The 24,777-nt window shown below is 41.2% G+C and overlaps 1 protein-coding gene across 1 annotated transcript in view; it reads right to left on the bottom strand.

The window, feature by feature from the left end:
• The window catches only part of LOC124805581 (myrosinase 1-like), a 40,360-nt gene extending 20,541 nt beyond the window's left edge, over nt 1–19,819 (bottom strand). The window contains exons 1-4 of the mRNA XM_047266148.1: nt 19,765–19,819; nt 17,916–18,010; nt 17,604–17,751; nt 5,386–5,501 (exon numbers count right to left, since the gene is read on the bottom strand). Of these exons, the coding sequence (XP_047122104.1) occupies nt 5,386–5,501; nt 17,604–17,751; nt 17,916–18,010; nt 19,765–19,819 (414 nt within the window). The remainder of the gene's footprint in view (nt 1–5,385; nt 5,502–17,603; nt 17,752–17,915; nt 18,011–19,764) is intronic.
• Between the last annotated feature and the right edge of the window lie 4,958 nt (nt 19,820–24,777).

The following is a 24,777-nucleotide window of genomic DNA, read 5'->3' as shown; positions in this document are numbered from 1 at the left end:
TGAGATCTCAAAATCAGGTTTTGGTAGATGATAACATGCAAAGAAGAGAGTATTTTGCCATAGGGTTGCATAAAATTTCATCATTTACAGTGTTATTCTATTGACTATAGACTTTTTCGATGGCAGAATGTAATTTTTAAGGCCATCGATGGCTGGTGAAACGAGAAATGCTGTAGGTTTTGGAACAATGTAATTGAAGACTTTACACGTTTATTTTTATACTGAGGACGTGCTTTTTCATAGGCTATACACCTTACTCTGCCTCAGTTCCTCACTTAATAAAATTATTAAACCACTGCACATTTTAGTGGGGTGACACTGTGTAAACTCTGCTATGTTTTGACAAAAGAAGCAAATTTTACCATGGAAAAAAGGCAAATGCAGGATTTACTCGAAATTCGCCATTCATAATGTTGCTCTGTAAGTTATAAATGGTTATCAAGCCATGCAAAAATAAAACTCTGCTTTTGTTGCATTTTCATTGTAGTTCTTCCTAGGTACTAACCAAAGCAGAGGTAACAGTAGATCTTTTTCAATGGTCACCATGCAATTGGAGGGATCTACTTAATATATTTTTAGAAAAAATGCGCTATGTAATCTTCAGTTTAGAACGGACCCATAACCGCTCGTCATTTTCCCTATAGCACCTGCCGACAAGCTCCAACACTACTGCCCTCCACAGGCGTATCCTTCCGACTGTGCATCTACCGGCCACCAAGAGGGCGAAAAACGTGGAGTACCTTGGAGAATGGATCTCGGATGACCTCAGTAAAACGGTAAATCTCGATCAAAGGAAAAGTCAAACTAGGTAGGGCACATTGTATTATCAGGAATACCGCAAAACGTCAACCAGTGAATACCAAACTAAGACAGAACAACAGAGTAGCCAGACCCGCCACGTCTCTAGACAGTAGAGTGCTGTTCTTACTCATTAAGACACCAGTAACACTCCTAGAACTATGAGAAAGAAAATTCCTTCGAAAGATAGTACGACCACCGATCCTACCAGATGGGAGATCTAATTGTGACCTCTGTAAGCAGTAAGAAAACAGCGTCGGTGCCATCAGAAGAAGACGAATAGCTTTCTAAGATAACCTGTACAGAATGGGCCACCATATACTGTACTACAAGGTTTTCAAAGTAGCCAACAAGGAAAAGCCACTGGATACTTGTGGATCAAAACAACACAGAAAGCTGAAAGAATGCAGAGTCTCGCGGCAGTAATAATAAATGGTTCTCGGGTTTCCAGCACCGCCAAGTGTCTAAAATTACACAAGATTTCGGCCACGCACTCCTTGGCCATTGTAAAGTGGTATGACTGCCAGTTGGCTGCTGGTGCGCCCTTACATTCTCCAGATTCCGGCTATGACGTCACTGGTGCTCGCGGCATCCTCATATAGGGGCATACGCTGACTCGGCGTGTGATGTGTCCGTTTTGCCATAGCTAACGCTGGATCCTACACCGCGCTGATCTGCAGACCACGATCTCTGTTTGGGGTGTTACCGGTAATTTTTATTTCGATGGCTTCTTTAATTACACAGTCCGAGAAGTTGCTAATGCGAGCCGCGATGGAAGTTTCGTCAAATTTTATCATCGCCCAGTACAGAAGCGCACTATGTGGTGCATCATGTAATAATGGCAGACGCTGATAAGTGGCCCCATGAGCTGAGCAACCTACGCAAGGTTTTCAGCAACAACCCCTGTAACGTTCATCAAGTAAACGAAGTTATTTCAAGCAAAAATCAGAATGAGCAGCCTAAGATACTTACTATCTGGCCTTCCTCTGACTTCATATCAGGTACGACAAGGCGGCTGTTGAAAAGACACAAGATCAACTGTATCTTCAGTCCTCGGACGAAAGTCCGTCAATTTCTGAGACAGTTTAAAGACACAGCAAGTCTTAGAACACGTGGGGTCTGCAAGATACCTTGCGAGTGTGGCCAATCTTACATCGGACAAACTGTACGCACTGTGGAGCAACAAAGGAAGGAGGATGAGAGTTTCTGTCGCCTGTGTTACGTCGAGAAATCCTTTTTAGTTGAGCATGACTTAAACACGGCCACGGGGTAAAATTTGACGAAACCTCTCTCTCGGTTTCCACTAACGGGTTCTGGGACACCGAAATTGAAGAAATCATCGAAATAAAAATAACCGAAAACATCGTAAATAGGGAAGGTGTGCAGCAGATGAGTGCGGCGTGGGGTCCAGCGATAGCGCTGTGAAAACGGGCACATCTAACGCCGAGTCAAAGTGATCCCATATATGGCGATGCTGAGGGCAGCAGTGTCGTTACAGCCGGTAGTTAGTATACGTAAGGGCGTACCAGTCGCTCAATAGCAGTCATAACACTTGACGATGGCCAAAGCGAGCTTAGTCTAAAGCTCGTGTAATTTTAATTACTTGATGCGGCTGGAAACCTGAGAACTTTTTATGCAATAGGGAGAGGTGTTGCAGAATTTTTTAATGTGCGAGACATAATAAACAACAGGCGCGACTACCATTTAACTGTAGAAACCAGAGCATTCCTAATACCTCGTACTAGCCACAGAAATATCAAGAAGTTCTCCGAAGAACGCAAGATAGAGCTGAGCAGGAAAGTAAAGGAATACTGGGCTAACAGAAAAGTTTAAGGTAATAACAAGAAAATAGCTACTTAGCTTCACCACGGAGACCAGAAGTCTCAGACGACAACAGAAAAGCTAAAACACAAGCACCATGGACAGATGGCAGGAACGTGTTGAAATAACTAATGCTACATTTTTAATTTGGTACTCTGTTGGTGACTGAGGGCTGTTTACTATTATGTAGCTTTCAATAAAATCCCATTATGAAAGGATTCTGCCATCCGTAGCTCTCGGGGAAAGAAACATATAGTGTAGTTATGAATTTTTCTGTAATGAAAATGATAAGTCGGTATGACGCAGGTTAGAAAATCGGAACTGGAATTTTTATCGCTGCTAAGAAGTCGCCATTCGCCTTCGAAAATGTTAAAAGTACTCCATATCCCCAGGTCTCTTCTCCTCCAACCCTAGAAAATGTCGTATGGGGGCCGTTGAAAGAGGTTACCTACCTGCAACAATAATAGTTGAAGGGATGGATGCTGTATTTGATTATCTGTAGACCAAAACGGAAGAACAGATTTGGTTCACACTTTTAGTGGGCGTGATAAAACATGCTCCGTTTTCGGTCAAGGGAAAGTGAAGTTTCGCAACATTATGGAGAAAATAATACCTAAACCCAACACATGGCACGTTCAGGAAACAAGACGCTACCAGCGAAGAAGTGATAACATCTGGAGAACAGTTTACTATCCCATTGTACAGTGAAGGTGTCAGTAGTTCCCAGATGACGATTTGCAGTGACAGCTACTAGCTAAATCTGAATGTTGCAAGGTTACAACCAGTAGAAGATGATGAGAAACAGCATTATCTACGTTGTTACCAGCAAATCAAAAGCTGGATTGGAACCTGGAAACTTCCTGAGAAGTGGGGCTCACGGGAGCCACGGTCCGAGGCTTGTTGTAGCGAGGCAAGATCCAGCACCTGACTCAGTCCTTCACGATGTTTCGTGCTCATGTGAGCTGAGATGTGGCGAAGCGTGGTCCTGAAGGAAAGCAGATTTGAAATATTCTTCCACTGGCAGTAGCTACAGTGTAGTCAACTGTTACAACGTACCAGAATTTTTATATGACGAAAGTGAAGGAGAATTATATTTTATGGAAATTATTGAGGAAACAGACGGCGAAATTAACAAAATGGAAGAGGCTGTCTCAGTGTTCCTAGGAATCATCTCACTGCAGATGAAGTAATTGTTATCAGAAACTGATATGTTCATTTCCAGTTTGAAATATGATGCTAATACGTTTGTACTTTATAAGCAGAAACGGCAGTAGTAGCACTCAGAAACAACGTATCTCTCCATTTTGAACAAAATTTGAAAAACTGATATTCTTTGACGAACTGCAGGGCCATTGGTGTTGAGTGCCGAAACAAGTTGTAGTAGTGGAATTTGTAGAGAACCTTGTGCTCGCTTAAAAAGGGCGTAGACGTCAAAACGCTCGGAGCACAAGAAACTGAGATTGGTAGATAAAAGCTGAAAGAAGTCCGATATGTTTCTTGCCTTGATAAAGTTTAGGCAAGACAAATTTTATTGGAAAGTCTTGGATTTTAGTTTTACCAACGACATGCCTCAGTTAAAGGAAAAAACTGTCACCCCCAACTTTTGGAAGATGTATGTGCTATTTGACATCAGGAAGCGCAAGAACTTCAGTACCCTATCCATGAGTGAAAAATGGCGTTCGGTGAAAGCTCGCTTTGTTAATTCAGAATTTCAGTAAGGTGTGCTTCTAGTAGTTATGGATCTTTAGTTCCTCCAGAGGGTTCGGTAGGCGGCCCTTTGCCGCAGTATGTACAAGACTGATATTGTTATCCATGTAGGTTACAGTATGCTTGTGTTCAGTAACGTGCAGTCCAGACGCAGTTCTGTTCTGCGAATGTGCCTGTTCCCTAACTCCAACATTAAACTATCTAACCGTCTTTCCAATACAAAACTATATTTGCTACCTATCTTGTGTCTAAGCCGAATTTTCATTGTATTATTTATTTGAAAAGCGTATTTGACACTTGTGTTTTGAAGCGGTTTCTCTAGCTGTTAAGACTCTCTTCCATAGTATGTCATCCGGGCAAAATTTTTCTTACTTTGCATGCCTCTTGTGCGCTTAAATGAATGTGTGCCCGTTTTCCACGTCTATTTCTTTTAGATTTTATTGGCCATCTAATGGCAAGCAAGTAAGTCGATGTGGCATTGCAGTAAAAAATTCTCCGACATGGAGCTGTGAGTGATAGGATTTGACATGAATAATATTGTATGTACCCTTTCGTCCAAGTTCTGAACTTACCTGTATTGTTTGTTTTAGTGATCGTCAGATGAAAATAGTTAATAGAGTTATTTCCCTTTATTTCGGTGGTAAGATAAATTTTTGTCGTTTATACGACACAGCCGACGTGCGAAAACAGCGATATCGTTTGCGCTACCTTTTGGCAAAACCATGATATTGACTACATAACGTTTATAGTGAATGACGTGATGTTTGCGGTTTGAGAATTAACCTAAAAAAATTGTTGGCAAGACATTAATAAATATATCAGGCTATGTTCCATCTAAGACGTCTCCCTTGGAAGGCCTTGTTTTTGACAACATATTGTGTTATTAAAAGTAGTTGTAGGAGAGAAAGAGTTCAAGCTCGACTATTTCTGCTTTGATAATTTTCCAGTGACACATCAGATTATCAAACATTCGATCGTGTTTACCGTCAAGGTGATCATGTCACTCCTCATCAATTTATGAACATTTGCCTGCCTCAAATGTTTTTCCACTAAACTTACCTCGCCAGAAGTTGTAATTACAGCCATGTCACGTTTTTTGGAAGGTGAATCACCTGTGATTCCCGGCGTCACGAAAGTCGTTGAGTAGTGGTTTATTGAAAAGAAGTCTGCTGACCCTGTAACAAGGTATAATCCCTCTATTTCAGTTACCTGGTAAATCGAATCGACAGCGTTAACATTAAGAACAAAGTTCTGCTGCTTTGTTTGCATTTCTCTCATGTAATGTATTGTTCCACCGTGCAGAAACGACGCTGCGGAAACCGAATACGAATAATGATTCACATGCATGTTTGTTATAAGGACAGATACACTGGGAAGGGACCAATGACATGTTAATGATTTTAGTCGGTGCTTGAGGTCAACTCGGAGAGCGTGACTGGTACTTCACTACGTGCTAATAAAATGGGGATAAAATAACAATGTGTCTTAATGCTTTATACTAGTGACACAGCTGTGTTACAAGAAACGCTTGCTGAAGGACATACATAGAGTGCTAAGGAACACTACTATTGCAAATGTCGATAGTTTAGTGTTACCACATGGTTTAAAAATTTGGTGTGCAGAGTGGATTTCCAATGGTTCAGTTCAACCAAGACTTTTTTCCCCTTGGAATCGCATTACTTCAGTTTCTGGACAGCCATTGCTTTTGGTTCTAAAGATAGGAGTCATGTTTCAAGTAGCGTGCGTTTCTACAATGCTACTATTACAATGTTTAACATCGGAGATGGTCTTCCACTTCGTTGTGAAGCACTGTTTGTATAGTTTGTTTCCGTTTTTCACGATGAAAGGTGGAAAGTTATTTTGTTGTTTTGAATCAACAGATGTGCAGCGCAAACGATGTAACAGTTTTCATCGAAGGAGTCTTGGGCGAGGTTTTGAGAAATCCTGTCTACGTATCTTGCTTGGTCCTGTAGGACTAATGATAGAACGGGCTTTGCTTTGTGTGCAGAGTATTGTCAACGTAGTATAAAATTTGTTCGATTTCTACCTGTTGCTACTTGTGACAAACAAGCACCTTCCAAATTGTTACCTTATACGTCAGTGTTTAATTTTCCTTTGACCATAACTCGTGGTCAGAGGAAATACAACACTGTCGCCACTTACATCTGATGTAAGTGAAACATCAAGTACCGATGATTACCTTCCGCTCCAAACAGTTTTGTATTCCTCCCAAGAGCATGTGCTTCACGTTTCCCTTAGGGCATTATCCGCTTTGCTCCCACTGTTGTCATTGCTACTACTGCTAAACTGCTTGTTAAATGGAGAAGAAAAGAGGCAAACGAAACACCTCTGTTAGGCTGTGCGGTTGAGTGTTTGCAGTTTTGTACACAAAAAATTTTTCCTAAAATTAGATCTTAGATGTTGATCCTTTCTTCTCTTCCTGTGTCAGTTGCTACAGCAGAAAGATCTTTCTCGACACTCAAACTCATTAATTGGTTGAGAAACTGTAATAGGCAATGCCGCTTAAGAAGGCTTGCTTCGTTGTGTGTCCATAGATGAATCATTATTACCAAAAAAAAAACTATAGATTTTGTATATTGAGAAGGGCGGAAAGAATAGAAGACTATGTTCTCTTAAGTACAGATAACATTTAACATAGTGACAGTTGTTCTTCTGTGATGTAAAACGATAGAGCAATTTGCAATCACACAGATTACTGTTTTGTATAAAACTTGAAAAAAGTGTGAATCAGATGCTAATAGGCATAAAGCATGCCAAATATACACTGTATGTATAGAGCAGTAGGACGAAAAATATAAGCATGGTTATAGTTTGTAAAATGATCTTCTTTGCCAGATTTTAATTATTCAGTGTATCAAAGAAACTCAATATTACATTCAAAACTATGGCATTATGTACCTGCAAGTAAGCTTTGAGCAACTGTAACGTTGTAATATCATTGTCACTATTCACATTGTATTTCTTCGGAGGTATTAGTCTTAAATACATAGTTTTGATGATATAATAAATATGAATTATGCATTTTTATTCCCACTATGTTTGTTTAAAAACGAGTATCATTGTGAATTGTACTTATGTATTGAAAATAATAATTAGAGAAACATATTTCAGTATCTATTGAAGACCTCGCAATTTATATTTGGCAAAAGTATAACCATGAAGAAATTAATAATTTCAGTTTCAAAAGTATTTCATTGTAATTTTAGTTTATTTGTTCTTAATTTACTTATCAACTCTATCCCAACAAAAGAATTATGAACTAGTTACGTTGTGTTAACAGTCATACAAAAGACGTTACCTAGAAAAAGTTTGTGAATACTACACATTTCAAGAAATTTAAAACATTTTTGTCGAAAATAAAACACATTTTTGATACTGTTTGGTATTTTAAGTATTAAAACAGTTTAAAACAGTTTTTGAAGGTTTCCTTCTTAACTTTCAAGAGGAAGATTCCTGGGTCTTCTTTCTCACCTAAGCAACCTCCCTCAACTACAAAACTTCATTAATCCACTCCTGATTCCTGCTTTCACAGGGATGTGAAAATAAATTATAGTGATAGTAGTTTTATTAACCCATAGATGTCATTTTCTGGGACATTTTACGTGTCTTGGTATTAAAATTTAAGAGCAACAAAATATTACATAATGCATCTCTACGGGCATTTACATACGTACAGTCTGGTGTGACAAGGATCGGACAGGTAGTCGGTCGTTCCCTTCTAGCAGATACCACCCTGGCATTTGTCTGAAGTAATTTCGGCAACCACGGAAAACATAAATCAGGGTGACCGGATAAAGACTGGAGCCTCCGACTTCCCGAATGCAAGGACAGGCTGTTTAAAACAGTGCTGCCTCATTCTGTTTGTCCTTTGTACAGAATACCGTATTACAAAGGAGTTATTTAATAATGTAAAAGGCTCTTACTACACTAGTCATTCATTTCACACTCTCAGCCACTGCTCTCACACATTGTTTCATAATGTAGCACTACACACACTACCAGCTGGTGTCATTATGATAGCGACTATGTTTGGTTTCACATTTTGAACACAGCAACCGCTAGTCTGCAAAACTCACTCAGAATCCCCCTATTTCGACTGAGATATTGAGTTGAGAAAGAGGATAAGATGTTAGTATTCTACATGGCATAGCTTTGGGAGTAATTTTTTTTTCAGGAAAAGAGCAGAAAGAAACATAATGTGAAAATATTGTCGGAAAAGACGTACAGGATGTTCCGAAACTATTCGATCCAAAGGCCCCGGGGGATAGAATATCAAAACAAATATATTTAGTTGTGGCACATATGGTCCCCGACGGTAATTGCTGATGGCAGGGACGCTTTACACAGAAGGTAATTTAGCACGATAAATGCTGCACTGGTATTCACGGGAACTGCTCCAGTGCGCGACCATTGGCCGGTACGCATGCAGGACATCGTGGGACCATTGGTGGTCGTGACCATTCGAAGATTCCAGGCATGTCTGTAATGGCACCAACAGCGACGGCAATTGTAGCGCCGAGGTCTTCTGATTCCACAACGTTTTCATACGTCAGCTGCTTCATAAAACCCCAAGGGATGTGTGAGAGCACGCCTCATAGATTTGTGAGGTAAGGAGAGAAGTCTTGACTGTCAGTATACATTCCCAGTCAACGACACCGACACAGCAGATTACATCAGCACCACTAACAAAATATTTCCTGCCATTAGAAGTTGACTTCAGCGACCACATGTCGTTTATCGAAATTTTATTTATTTAATCGTGTCAGAAGCATCGTATCTCAAGACATTATGTCGCTCTGCTGTGATGCTTCTGGTGTGAGAGAATCTGCAGGTTTAGAGCCGTTGCCCAAGGGACGCCAGAATGTTTTATTAATGACACATCCTTCGCGGAGGCTTCTCTTGTGTCCCCTTATCGAAATGTGTTTTGATGTAGTCTATCTCAGGTAATAATTTAAACGAATTGTTTAGGGGCATTTTGTATGGCCGGCCGGTGGATCGAGCGGTTGTAGGCGCTTCAGTCCGGAACCGCGTGACTGCTACGGTCGCAGGTTAGAATCCTGCCTCTGGCATGGATGTGTGTGATGTCCTATGACACTTTTTCATGAGGTGTTTTAAGGGATTGGGAGGACTTTTTAGTACCCGCTGTTATAAATTTATTTGTGTGAAATGTTGATAATGACAGGAAATGATATTGAGAATTTAGAGAATTTTGGATTTGCATCGGTTTCTCTATACACATAATCCCTTTCTTGATTACCTGGTTCTCTTGAAAATCTTGTCTTTCGATTATTGAAAAATGCCTTTTGTATTCCTACAATTTAGGGAATTCTTACAAAACCATTTTTATTGTTTGTCAGAAATGGTCTGATAGCCCAAGATATTTTATAGCTACCTCACTACGTTTTCCTGTCCATACCTGTCGCCACATGGTTGATGCAGTTATTGGTAATCCTTGTTGACCAACGTGGGCAATCATAATGATAATTGTGACTATGCCACTAGTTTCATGTATGTTATATATGTTTATATCTGAACATGCAGTTTAGTTGACTTTTGTAATTGAGACTTTATGTGGAATTTCTGTTAGTTTATTGAAAATAGTTTCCATTCCGGTTCCGGGTGATTGATACAAACACTAAATAATTAATTTCTTGCTTCCATGTGGAACGCCACATTAATCTGCCTCAGAGCACATAAAGTGGTGGCCGATCACGACGCCTGAACAGGTCGATGAGCTATAAGGATGCTGTCGTGATGACGACACATAATTTCAAGGATGGGGGACATGGGCATATGGCAAGACATTGAAATGGAATGTTAACAAGGACCAAGGGAGAGTGCCTCGCAGAAATACTGTCTACGAATGTGCAGTTAATCGGAGGGAAGTCTAATGCTAACTTATTAACCTAGGCTACGACCACTCACAAGTTCACTTATAACCTGCTGTAGTTTGGGGATTCTCATCGGCATATACCTACCTACTGCGACTATTGAGCATACAGCATCCGGTGAAACAACCTTCATCCGAGATAAGAACAAAAACAGGGAAGTGAAAGTCCACCGCATTGTCTTGTACGACCCATCGGCTCTACACGACGAGATGTTCGATCGCTGTACATAAATGTGGTATTTTTCAGAGGTTGATAGAATTTTGCTGTCATTCACGCATTACTTGTCTCGCAGTGCTGAGGGTAATTTCCATTTTTTTTGCAACTGATAGTGTTGATTCGTTTCCTCAACCACATGAACGATTTTTGTTTCTTTCGAATCCATAATCCTTACATTTCCTCATCACCTGACAGTATGGCTGCACAGTCAGATTAAAACGGAACAGATGAAAAGGTGTGGCATAATATTTTTTATCGCATATTCGGGTTCGAATAAAGTTTTAATTATCATGTTAAACTATAGAACTGTCAAATTAATTTTGAACTTGAACGTAATCCTTCTTGCTCAGTGTCACTTTAACATAAATCTCGTTCGTGGGTAAGATAACATCAGGACCGCTCTCAGTGAACGAAAAGAGGCCCTCACGGCTTCTGTAATAATTCTAATAGATGTACGTGCCCTTATCAACAAACGACATGCGTTTTTTCTACCCTTTTCTAGAGCCCGAGGAGATTGTTTAACTTACAAAATCAACATATGGTAAATGCTTGGCCGTCGTTGCAAATTTTTTCACCTTTTCCTAGAAGAGATAAAGCTGATAGGTCCAAAGTGTTCTCTGTGAAGCCGATCACAGAACGGCAAGATGTTATATTAAGCTCCAACACACGAAGACGTTCGAACTTAGACCAGTGCCGGGCAGTTGCAGAAGGAAATTCCCAGTCAGACTGCGACCAAGAAGCAAAGACCAGATAATTATTGCGTTGCCAGATTGTATAACCCCCGTGAGAATTAGTGCTATCCACAACTTTGGAACAACATTATGATGTCAACACAGTAACATAAACGAAAGAACACTTTGCAATATGAGTCTACGACAGCCAAGTCTTCTGCAAGTAACAATACATTTCCTCCTTGTAGAAGTTTCTTCCGGCATGTAAAACGTTCGAACAACTTACTGCAATGCTCCCGGGTGTCATCTTTGAAAAGCGCCGACATTTCTTCGGGTGCACACACTGTCATTTTCAAGGCACAAATGTAACATGAGAAAAAGCAAGTTTTTATCTTCAGTATGATAGTTGTCACCATCCAACTCATCGTGAAGTGCTACTTCATTTCCTGGGTATATGGTCGACATTGTTATCAGATGCTGAAAGTTTGTCTGCTGAATTACCTCAACTCGGAGTAGCCTTTCGCCAGAACCGTCGTAGATCACTCAACTGTCAATCGAATGGGTGACGAAATGAACGAAGTGGCAGCAAAGGCTATGACCATTTTGTCCTACGTTGGTGCTATTACTCACAAGATTGGACATATACGGCAAAAACATTTTGCTTTTTGACCAGCATCTAAGATTAGAGCCTTTTAAAATCTCTAAAGGATGAGCTTGGCTTGTGTAATGCGGGTGTCTACTGTACCTCTTGCCGGTGTGGTACGTCCTATATTGGTCAGACCATTAGGATATCGGAGGATTCTTGTGCTGAGCATATGTGTCACATATGCTTCCAATAGCCGAAAAAAGGTGCTGTAGATGGAGATTGCCTTGATACCGGTATTCCTATGGAATACAACATTACGGAGATTCTGCCATGCAATTCCAGCTATTGGAATAGAGTTATTAAGGAAACAGTTGAGACTGAATTATCAAGATTTTTTTTTTGAGTCAGTGGTCTTCTGACTGGATTGATGCCGCCCGCCATAATTCCTTTCCCGTGCCAGCTTCTTCACTTCTTCATCTCTGAGTAGCACTTCTAATCTACGTCCTTAGTTAATTGCTGGGTGTATTCTAATCACTGTCTTCCTGTATGCTTTTGACCCTCCACATCTTCCTCTAGTACCATTTAAATCATTCTCTTACGTCTTAACAGATGTCCTATCGTCCTGTCCCTTCTTCTTGTCAGTGTTTTCCACATATTGCTTCCCTCTTCGATTCTGCGAAGAATCACCTTATTCCTTACCTTATCAGTCAACCTAATTTTAAACATTCGTCTGTAACATCTCATCTCAAACGTTTCTTTTCTCTTCTGGTTTTCCCACAGTCCATGTTTCCCATCCATATAAGGCTGTGCTTCGAAGGTACGTTCTCAGAAATTTCTTCCTCAAATTAAGGACTATTATCTGATACCAGCAGACTTCTCTCGACCAGGAATACCCTATCTGCCAGCGCTAGTCAGCGTTCTATGTCCTCCTTGCTCCGTCCACTATGGTACATCTTGCTGCCTATTACCAGAATTACTTCATGTCGTCTATTTTGTGAATCCCACCTCCAATGTTAATTTTCTCGCCGTTCTCATTTCTGCTATCATTAACTTCGTCTTTCTTCGATTTTCTCTCAGCGCATTTTCTGTACCTATTAGACGCTTCATTCCATGCAATACATCCTATAATTGGTCTTCACTTTCACTCAGGATATCAATCTTATCAGCAAATCCTTCTACTGATATCCTTTCACCTTAAATTTTAACCCACTCCTGAAACTTTCTTTTATTTATCTCAGTGCTTCTTCGACGTACAGATAGAACAGTAAGGCCGAGAGACTACATGTACCATTTCTAAAGAAGACATTAAAATACACAGACAAACGTCCTTGTTTGTACTTCACATTTGATGTTTGTTCTGTGCGCCGGTAAGGTTTCGAATCGTTCTGGCAGATGGTCGATCCGTAGCCCAGCGTCAAAATGACTTCTACATACGACTTAGATTACAAGCAGCGGGCTGTTATTGAATTCTTGTGTGCCGAATAAGAAACCGTGGTGGACATCCATAAACGTTTGCGTGCCGTCTATGGCGATGATGCCAGTCGATAGGAGTACAGTTGGGCGGTGGTTAAAGAAAGTTACAGCATCAGGAAATGCAGAAACAGAGCTCAATGATCGGCCACGCTCGGGACGACCTGTCATAGCTACTGCTTCAGACATGCTCAATCGTGCGGATGCCATTATTCGTGTCGACCGGCGCATCACAACTCGATAATTGGTTTTATAGTTGCCGTTCAGCATTTGAAGTGCGTCTGCAATGATCGAGACTCTAGGATATCCAAAAAGGTGCTCCTGATATGTTCCACGACTGTTCACAGCGGACCGCAAGATTCAAGAACTTGTAAGTAGGCTGTTTATGTTTTCTTATTGGCAACGTTACGTAGCGCTCTGTATGAAAATCACTGGCTGTGCTGTGTGCAGTCTGTGGCTAGTATTCTTTGTTGTCTGCCATTGAAATGTTGGGCAGCGGCAGCTGGATGTGAACAGCGCGTAGCGTTGCGCAGTTGGAGGTGAGCCGCCAGCAGTGGTGAATGTGGGGAGAGAAATGGCGGAGTTTTGAAATTTGTAAGACTGGATGTCATGAGCTGCTATATATATATTATGACTATTAAGGTAAATACATTGTTTGTTCTCTATTAAAATCTTTCATTTGCTAACTATGCCTATCAGTAGTTAGTGCCTTCCATAGTTTGAATCTTTTATTTAGCTGGCAGTAGTGGCGCTCGCTGTTTTGCAGTAGTTCGAGTAACGAAGATTTTTGTGAGGTAAGTGATTTGTGAAACATATAGGATAATGTTAGTCAGGGCCATTCTTTTGTAGGTATTACTGAAAGTGAGATTGCGTTGAGCCAAAAATATTGTGTGTCAGTTTAAGCACAGTCTTGTACAATTTTTCTAAGGGGACGTTTCAAACTCCCATTTCTTTTGAATTGTTGGAGCGTTTTCAGACCGACGGAGAGGCCTTTCTATCATGGATCGTTACAGGGAATGGAAGCTGGGTTCACCACTTTGGACGGGAAACAAAAAGGCAGTCATGAAGTGGCATCATCCTCATTGACCACAAAAGAAAAAATTCAAGACCACCCTCGTCTGCCGGAAAAGTCATGCTGACAGTCTTCTGGGATCATGATGGCTTCATTCTCGAGGATGTGATGCCAAGAAAAATAACCATCAATTGAGAGGCATACGTGAAGACTGAATAAACTTCTCAAGCGTTTCCGACGTGTTGAAATGGGCGAAAATCCAGCAGAAATCTTGCTCCAACACGATAAAGCACGCCCACACACGAATCTGAGAATCCGGGAACACATCGCCAAATTGGGTTGGACATCATTGCCTCATCCACTATACAGTCCAGGCCTGGCATCCTCCGACTTGCAACTCGTTGGGCGGCTTAAATATTTTCTACGGGTGATCATACTTTGAGGAAGACGAAAGTGTCAGCCATGCAGTGAAAACTTGGTTCCGCCTACAGAAGAAGAGCTTTTACCAGTATGGAATACATGCTCTTCCACAACGTTGGCGTACGGCCACCGTAGAAAAATAGGACATGGACAAGACATGTTGATGTATATTGTCACCAAAGTCTGACTCTTAACAATAAATATGTTCTGAGAAAAAAATGTTTGGCGTCACTTATTGAACGACCCTCGTACTTTTCCTGTAGCTTATCCATATTCTTCCCAGAATTTCGAACATCTTGATCCATTTCACACTGTCGAACGCCTTTCCCAGGTCGACAAATCCCATGAAAGGTTTTGATTTTCCTTCAGTCTTGCTTCCATTACAGCTGTAACCTCCGAACTGCCTTTGACGTGCCTTCGCCATTCCTGAAGTCAAACTGATCGTCATGTACTACATCCTGAATTGCCTTTTCCGCTCTTCTGTATACTATTCATCTCAGTAACATGTATACATGAGCTGTTAAGCTGACTGAGACATAATTCTCGCATTTTTCGTCTTTTGCTGTCTTCGGAATTGTGTGGATGACGTTTTTCCGAAGGTCTTGTGGTATATCGCCAGTCTCACACAGTCTACACATGAACGTGAACATTCGGTTTGTTGCCACTTGCCCAAATGATGTTAGGAACTGAGATGGAATATATATATATCCTTTATTATTTATCTGACTTAAGTCGTCAAAAGTTCTTTTACACTCCGATTATAATAATGTATCTCCAATCCCATCCCTATCGAGTACTGTTTCTTCTTCTATCACCCCATAAGTCCCCACCCTCATAGAGGTTTCGCTGTAGTCTTTCCAACTATCTGCTCAGTCCTTTGCATTTAAATGGTATTCCCATTGCACTCTTGATGTTGCCACACTTGCTTTTAATTTCACCAAACATTGTTTTGACTTTTCTACATGCCAATCAGTCCTTCTGGCAAACAATTATTTTTCTTCACATTTTTCAGGCAGCTATTTCCCCTTAACGTTTATGTACTTCCTATTTATCTTTATCCTAAGTGACTTGTATTTCCATATTCCTGGATTTCCTGTACATTTCCGTAATTCCATCTTTCATCGAACTGCTGTAACATTTATTTTGTTGTTCATGGTACTTAGCAGTTGCCTTCCTTAAACCTATGTTTTTCTTTCCAACTTCGGTGATTGGCCTTTTTAGAAATTTCCATTCCTCTTCACGTGAACTGCCTGCTGAATTACGCTGTAATTCTTCCTGACTGATCTCTTAAACTTCAGTCTAATGTTCATCATTACTAAATTGAAATCTGATTCATTATCTGCTCATAAACATCTTACAATCCAATATCTGCTTTAATAATCAGTGCTTGAAAATGACGTAATCTAACTGAAATCTTCCCATCTCTCCCAGCCTTTTCCAAGTGTACCTCCTCCACTTTTGATTCTTGAACAGAGTGTCGCTATTACTAACTGATTTTATTGCAGATGTCAATTAGTCTTTTATAATATTAAAAACCAATATCACTAGATCTGAAAGAGCTCATTCCACGACCCGTCTCGATAATAATCTGCGTGATCGTACAACAATTATACACTAGGAGTCATATTATCTGAATACTAAAAATTACGCACCTCCAAGGAATATAATTACACACCAGTTTCGTCGACATACTAATGACTTGTTCCAATCATAAGAATACAGCTCCACACTGGTTTGTAAAATACATATAAAACTTGCTAAATAAAAAATCTATAGCACAAATAAGGAGAAAATACAAGTCGATCAGTTAAGAAGAAGCGCCCATGTTGGGCGATTTCAAGCTCGGTCGGCAGACGGGGCACCGCACTAAGGCAACGTTGTGCACGAGATTACTTCGAAGGTTGTATTAAATACTAACCAACTAGTTACATAAAAAATTAACCGATGTTACGCAACAAAACTTTAGACAGGAACGTAGTTCCAACTGAACAATAAACACTAACACGGCGTACAGCAAAAAGCAAGTGTAGAACCAGGCATAGAAATGAAGTGAAATGATCGTGTGGCATTATTGGCCAGGAAGCCACATCCGCGTAAGTTCAGCCGCCGTGCTGCAAGTCGTATTTCAGGTGACACCACACTGGTCGATTTCCCGGTCGGTGATGACGAGGACAACATAACACCCACTTCACGAATGGAGAAAATCCCGAACCCGGGCGCGAATCGAAACCGGGCTCGCTGAAGTGTATGCAAGTACGTCACCACTGTACTAAGCAGGCAGGCACCAGATATACAATCGAGCAGATAGAATGTAATACACGTTGGGCGATTTCGCTAGCACTCTGGTCGGAATCCTGTTACATGCTCACCCGTTGTTAAATAATATTCAACATCGGTAACTTCAGAGGTTGTTCACCTTTTGTTGTGTAGTGGTGCTCGTGTTTACCGCCCTCGTGTGTTGTCTTTCTGCATGTGCCCTGCATACCGATGTTTTGAACTTCCCTGCTAAGCGTTCTCTCGTTGTATTTGTGCCTTGAGAATCACTGGGTGTTCAACTGTCAAAATATCCGCAGTTATTGGAGGCATCGAACGGTTACCTTCCCGAACGTTATTTGGAGACATTGTAATAGTTCATCTCTTGAATCTTACTTGAAACTTAATATTTAATTGGGAATATATTCTTACCGTACAGCTTCACGCTATGAAACAGATTAATTAAACTGATAATTGTTCGAAAGTTTTACTGAGTAATCCGTATATCGGTATCAAAGTTGCCGATGACTTCTGAGAAGTTCCAGAGTCTCTGAAAGCAGCGGCTGTTACCGTACATTTTCGAATGTGACATTATTCACTCAGAAAATGTCGCTGGTACTAATGATCTAAGATGAAGAACATGTGAGAACAATTTATTTCAGAATCATTTCCGGACAGTGCTGGATAACGTTAATCAATCTCGATTGTCTTCAGCTGCTATGTATTTCGATACTCACCCCTGATGTACTCTACCTCTTCCTGTGTGAAGGTTGGCAGCCTTGATCGGGGTCGTCCTTCAGCCTCACTGTTGCCATCCACTTGCTGTCGCACCACTGCCGGATAATCACCACTCTGAGTGTAGATAGGGTGTCCGTAGAGACCCAGCTGCAGAGCAAATAACACATTAACTTTCCTAACAGACATCACTTTTATATTTATAGGCCATATAAGTGAAGTGATTAGTATCTTTTGCACTGTCTAAAGGACTAGCAACAGACTGGAAAGTTGCAGGAGCTCAAAATGCTAGACAGCAGAGGTGCAGTACCCACCTGAAACTGTCGTGCTCTTTCACTAGCCTCTATGTCCTCTGTCGAGTTCGTCATTGGCTCAAGCCCATTCATATTAAGTGTAATTCCCACGCTACCTGTAAAACACATCGAAACAATAACATACATAATACAGGTACTCTATCAACTATAACTTTAATGTATTCGGAGTTTTCGAATAAGACGCCAGATTTTGCTCTACATTTCCAACGTGGGAATAACTTAGTCTGGTGTGTTTCTTGACATAAATAGGAAAAAATTAATGTTGTTCTGTGAAAGTATTATGTGGTAATACAAAAAAGTACTACAATAAATAATATACTCAGAATTTTTATTCTTCATTTGTAAGCTCACGAGAGATTATTTACTTGCTTCCTATCGGTTCATACTTTAGAACAAGAGATTACTCTACCATTGCCATTTATGCTCATCACTACATAATTCAAGATTTACTGGTAAAAATTTAGATTGTAGAATGAAAGGAACTTAAAATGTTCTGTTTACTTAAAATGTCAAGTACATAATTATATTTCACTTCTTCTTGAATTCCTTGACTAAAACTCGATGCAGCATGTTCTATTCCAGATAAGCAACAACTTATTCTTGGTAATCTACTGAGGGTTCGTTAAAGTATTTGCAGCACGATTCTCATTTGGGAATGAGACTTGTTTCATGTGCAAATATAATTAAAAGATATAATTACGACCCTACGACATCCTGATTTTTGCAACATTCCGCTCAAATTGTGAGTTCTTCCACAGTTATCGAGGACTGCCTTATGCTTCTAGATTGCTGGAAGTTTGATGAACCAATGCTGAACTTTTTCCCTAGTTCTAAAACACCCAACATACGCAAAATATAAGATGAAAATTTTTCAATCAAATAAGATATCTACTGCCCTCTGGTCAGTAAGTAGATCAAACAGCAAAGAAAATACGGTATTGTCTGAGGATGATTACTTTAAGAACAGAGCCAGCAAATCCGACCCAAAATATAAACTTTATGATTACCAAGGCAAACCCTTAAATAACACTGGTTCAGTAAAAATTGTCATGTAGTTGTCTCTTCAATTGGTGATTTTACGAACTATTATTTTGTGTACAAGTGCTCGAGTATATTATAATATAATGCGAAGGTGTTCCCAAGTCAGTCACTTGATATTTCATTACATCTTTGCGGATGAGACCATACTCGATATTAGAAAGAAAGATTGAAGTACACCAAGATAACTAGGCATATAAAAAGTACTAAGCCGATGCATGCTGTTTTCTGTGGAGTACACGACTGTCTTTCGAACTTCGTTCACGGAGAAATAATAATCCTCGCCATTTTTTCTTCATGTGTAGATTTCAGTTTCTTACCCTACGTTCATCTATTAGGAAAAATCCTGCCCTTTTGCGTTAATTGTAAAAGTTCTTGCTGTTCTTTTGATATTTTGATTTGCCAGTAGCTGCGTTCCAAACAACAAAACACAAACACTCACAAAAAATGAGATAGAGATACCTTATCTTTTGGAGAAAGATCTCTCCTTTGCCACGACAGTTGGAATACGTTAGCATGACTGCGACATCGTGAAATTTTGTACAGGCCTATAGCGGATTAGCAGAGCGCAATGTGCAACATTCAGGCTTCATTGCCGTTTACCATCACTATGTTGTGGTTGTCCGATTTTCAGATTGGGAGAGTACTTTGTTTTTACCGTCTTACTTTGTGTAACACCTTCATTCGATGCAAATTACCATCAGATATTCATTTCTGTGGGCACCAGGTTTTGATGACATGGGTCGTCATAGTTTCTATCAAACTGACAGACCATATAGTAGGCCTAAAGTACTGCAATGCTGCAACCCACTCGCAAATTCAGTGACGGACGCCTCAGTTGGTGGGTAACCATGCCATCCCAACATACTTCCTGTCTGATGGATGCTTCACAGCAAAGGCGAAGAAATGCCACTGGTGTTCATATTGTTCAAATGTTCAATTGTGTGTGAAATCTTATGCGACTTAACTGCTAATGTCATTAGTCCCTAAGCTTACTTAACATAAATTATTCTAAGGATAAACACACACACTCATGGCCGAGGGAGGACTCGAATCTCCGCCGGTACCAGCCGCACAGCCCATGACTGCAGCGCCTCAGACCGCTCGGCTAATCCCGCGCGGCGGTGTTTATACTCTAAGTCAAATATGACAGTAGTGATGAGTTGCACTACACCTTTGCTACAGGATAACGACATGACATGGATTCGTTTAGATAAGTTAGGGCAATAAATGCCAAACTCTGAGGCACGGTATTCGCCTGATATGAATGTCAACATATCTTAAATATTGGCCCAGATACTTTTGATAACAGGAACTGAGCAAAAGATCATTTACGTTTCAGAGAACACTTCTCATCGAGTCAAGTGAATGCTCCATCCAATCACACCAGATTTTGGTTATAATTGTGTGAGGAACGCTACACACACTAGGCTGCTATTGTAGGACTAAAATTGCCTGTTAATTGACTCTTCACATGTGAGAAGTTGGTTCCAATCACTGATCACAGTAGAGTAACGGTTCACTCTCTGTCTTCTAGTAGAGCAGAGGCTATTACAGAGTCGCAATCGAGAAAGACGTCTGTGCCACTGACCATGCCCCGACAATTCTTCTTGACGTAAGGGGAAAGAACGAGCAATAATGGAACAGTGTTGCTCCCCATCACTTAACATATTCTCGAGGAGGCTATGTGCCACGATGCCACCGTTGTCAGTACGAGAAACATCTGTGTAAACGACTCTTATTCTAATGGCGATAGGTGCACTTAGGTGTTGTTTGAGAACTGTCATGGAGTGTAAAATATGGCTTCCTACCATATTTTACACGGACCTAATGATGCAATACATTATAGCCTCCTGCTTAACAGCGTGTTTATTAAACTTTGGAACGCAACACAACATCGATTCTGCATCGATTCGACAAATCCTTGGAAGGTTTCTCGAGGAATTTGTCACTAGAGGTCTACGCACACGTCACTAAGTTTCTCTCTGTTATGGGTTGGTAGTTTGTGGCAGCTAAGCTGTCACCTGATAGAATCCCACATGTTTTCCATCAGATTAAGATCAGACAAATTCAGCGACCAACACACCAATGTGAGTTCGCTATCATGTTCCTCAAACCTCTGTAGCACAACTATGGCTCCATTTAATGAACACTTGTTCTATGGAAGATACCAACGCCATCAGGGAAAACTATAATAATGAACAGTTGCAGGTGATCGTCAAGAATGTTCACCTAGTCGAATGCTGTCACTTGCATTAGTTTACTACCTCATGTCCCATGGAAAGCCAGATGAATCCCCCGCCGTCAATGGCAGAATGCTATGCCCAGCAGGCTGCATCAATGGCGTGTCGATGATGGCTTACCTGAACAGTCCATCGACCTGGTGTGACAAGACATGTGATTCATTCTACCAGCTGAATAGTTTCAATTGAACCATGGCTCATTCTCGATTATCCCGTACCACCTGCGATCGTAACTGACGAAGTCATGGGTAAGTATGAGAACTCATATGAGTCGTCTGCCTAAGAAACCGATTAACAACGATGTGCACCGTTCTTCAGCATTCTCCAAAAGACTTATGCCTACCCAGTATTGTATTATGTAAGGAACCAGTTGGAGATGGCACCTTCTACTACTTTTTATTCTCACGATACCAGATGCAAACAGCTGACCACCTTCACTGTTCCAAGATGATTGTTGCTAGGTGCTCAGCCATAACAATCTTCAATTCGTCACAGTTACTAATGTCAATGTATGTTCCCATGTGCGGTTTTTATCGTCGCTAGAGTAGTTCCTCGATTGTCCCTACTTCGCTTATATTCTACCGTTGTTGCATCATTTCCGCAACCTAACCACGAACTTTCAATTTCACAACGAGCAGTGGTCACAAAGTTTTGATTATTGGTGTATCGTAACTAAAGATGTCTTGGTTAAGCATGGGAATCTACAAATTTTTGTAATCAGTGCTAAGTGGCGTTGGAGGTGTATAGAGACTTACGCCACTAGACTCTCGATGATCGAAAACTAGTGATTTTCAGTAATAAATCGCTGTAAGCAGCGGCAGTCCGATGGATGGGTTTGGGTTTGGTGAATACTTGAAGAACGTTAGATGTAAATGTGTGAAGTGGTACAAGTGAGCTTTGAAGGGACTAGCATCACAGTGCGCTTATACAGGGTGAGTCACCTAACATTACCGCTGGATATATTTCGTAAACCACATCAAATACTAACGAATCGATTACACAGACCGAACGTGAGTAGAGGGGCTAATGCAAACCATAAAAAATGCGGGGAAGAATGTTTTTAACACAAACCTACGTTTTTTTAAATGGAACCCCGTTAGTTTTGTTAGCACATCTGAACATATAAACAAATACGTAATCAGTGCCGTTTGTTGCATTGTAAAATGTTAATTACATCCGGAGATATTGTAACCTAAAGTTGACGCTTGAGTACCACTCCTCCGCTGTTCGATTGTGTGTATCGGAGAGCACCTAATCACGTAGGGATCCAAAGGAAACGGTGATGCACCTTAGGGACAGAAGAGACTGGAACAGCACATTACGTCCACATGCTAACACCTTTTTATTGGTCTTTTTCACTGACGCACATCTACATTACCGTGAGGGGTGAGGTGCACGTACACTTGTGGTTTCCGTTTTCAATTACAGAGTGGAATAGAGTGTGTCCCGTCATGTCAGGCCAATAGATGTTCAATGTGGTGGCCATCATTTGCTGCACACAATTGCAATCTCTGGCGTAATGAATGTCGTACTCGCCGCAGTACATCTGGTGTAATGTCGCCGCAGGCTGCCACAATACGTTGTTTCATATCCTCTGGGGTTGTAGGCACATCACGGTACACATTCTCCTTTAACATACCCCACAGAAAGAAGTCCAGAGATGTAAGATCAGGAGAACGGGCTGGCCAATTTATGCGTCCTCCACGTCCTATGAAACGCCCGTCGAACATCCTGTCAAGGGTCAGTTTAGTGTTAATTGCGGAATGTGCAGGTGCACCATCATGCTGATACCACATACGTCGACGCGTTTCCAGTGGGACATTTTCGAGCAACGTTGGCATATCATTCTGTAGAAACGCGATGTGTGTTGCAGCTGTTTGGGCCCCTGCAATGAAGTGAGGACCAATGAGGTGGTCGCCAATGATTCCGCACCATACATTTACAATCCACGGTCGCTGTCGCTCTACCTGTCTGCGCCAGCGAGGATTGTCTACGGACCAGCAATGCATGTTCCGTAGATTCACTGCCCCGTGGTTTGTGAAACCCGCTTCATCGGTAAAAAGGCAGAGCTGCAACGCATTCTCTGTTAATGCCCATTGACTGAATTGCACTCGATGATTAAAGTCATCACCGTGTAATTGCGACACATGAAACGGGTGAAAGCGGTGACGATGCAGTATGCGCATGACACTTCTTTGACTCAGTCCACCGGCTCTCGCAGTGTCCCGTGTACTCATGTGTGGGTTCATGGCATCAGCAGCTAACACACCAACTGCACCCGCTTCTCCTGTGACGGGCCTGTTACGGACCCGTTTGCGTGCTACGACCATACCTGTTGCATACAGTTGGCGGTAGATGTTTTGCAATGTGCGGCACGTTGGATGCTCTCTGTCCGGGTACCGTTCTGCATGCAGCCTGCAGGCTTCAGCTGCATTTCGTCAACACTCGCCATAGATATCATCTCCGCCTTTTCAGAGTTCGAATACACCATGGTCACAGTTCCTACAACACTACACTATCACAGACGTCTGGTAACACGGTGTACTACAGTTGGTCTGCGTGCGGAGACGAATGCAGAATAACAATAGCAGCAAGCGCTACATGCGGACACTGCGACAGCTAGACCAAACCACAACAGTGCACTACAGACACACTCATAAACACGGCCGTCATCGTAAACATGTCCCTGCAGATGCTACTCGCCGACCGTGGCTCGTGTTTGTTGCAACACTCAACTGAACGTCGGAGGTTTGAAGCGCTAACTTTAGGTTACAATATCTCCGGATGTAATTAACATTTTGCAATGCAACAAACGGCTCTGATTACGTATTTGTTTATATGTTCAGATTTGCTAACAAAACTAACGTGGTTCCGTTTAAAAAAACGTAGGTTTGTGTTAAAAAACATACTTCCGTGCATTTTAGTATGGTTTGTATTAACCAATTACACTAGCCCCTCTCGTCACGTTCGGTTTGTGGAATCGGTTCGTCAGTATTTGTTGTGGTTTACGAAATATATCCAGCGGTAACGTTAGGTGACTCACCCTGTATTTTTCGTGGTTATGGCGCAGTCCCCTTAATACCACTTAATAAATCATCGTAGCTGACAAGAACACCGTCGCAATACACTGTAGTATCGTCTTTCTATTTCTGAATGGGCACGAACCAAATGCAAATAAATTGAAAAAAAAAGAAATGAAATCAGCGGATGAAATCGTTCATGAGCTCTAAACTGCTACCAGCAGTCAACCTAGCACTTTGGCTGTGTCTATGGAGGTTAAAGAATGGCCTACGATGCTCGAGTAGCTCCTCATAAGCCATAAATTTTTGTAATAAGTGCTAAGTGGCGATGGAGGTGTGTAAAGACCTACGCCCCTTGACTCTCGATGATCGAAAACTAGTGATTTGCAGTAATGAATCGCTGAAAGGAGCGGCAATCCGATGCAAGGGTTTGGATTTGGTGAATAATTGAAGAACGTTAACTGTAGATGTGTGAGGTGATAAAGATGAGCTTTGATGGGACTAGTGTTAGGGTACAGGGATATTTTTGGTGGTTATGGTCCAGTCCCCTTAATATCGCTT

This window comes from Schistocerca piceifrons, chromosome 7 (assembly GCF_021461385.2).
Source record: "Schistocerca piceifrons isolate TAMUIC-IGC-003096 chromosome 7, iqSchPice1.1, whole genome shotgun sequence".
Lineage (NCBI taxonomy): Eukaryota > Metazoa > Arthropoda > Insecta > Orthoptera > Acrididae > Schistocerca > Schistocerca piceifrons.
Note: the sequence above shows the minus strand (reverse complement) of the source record. Positions and strands in the feature narration are given on the sequence as shown.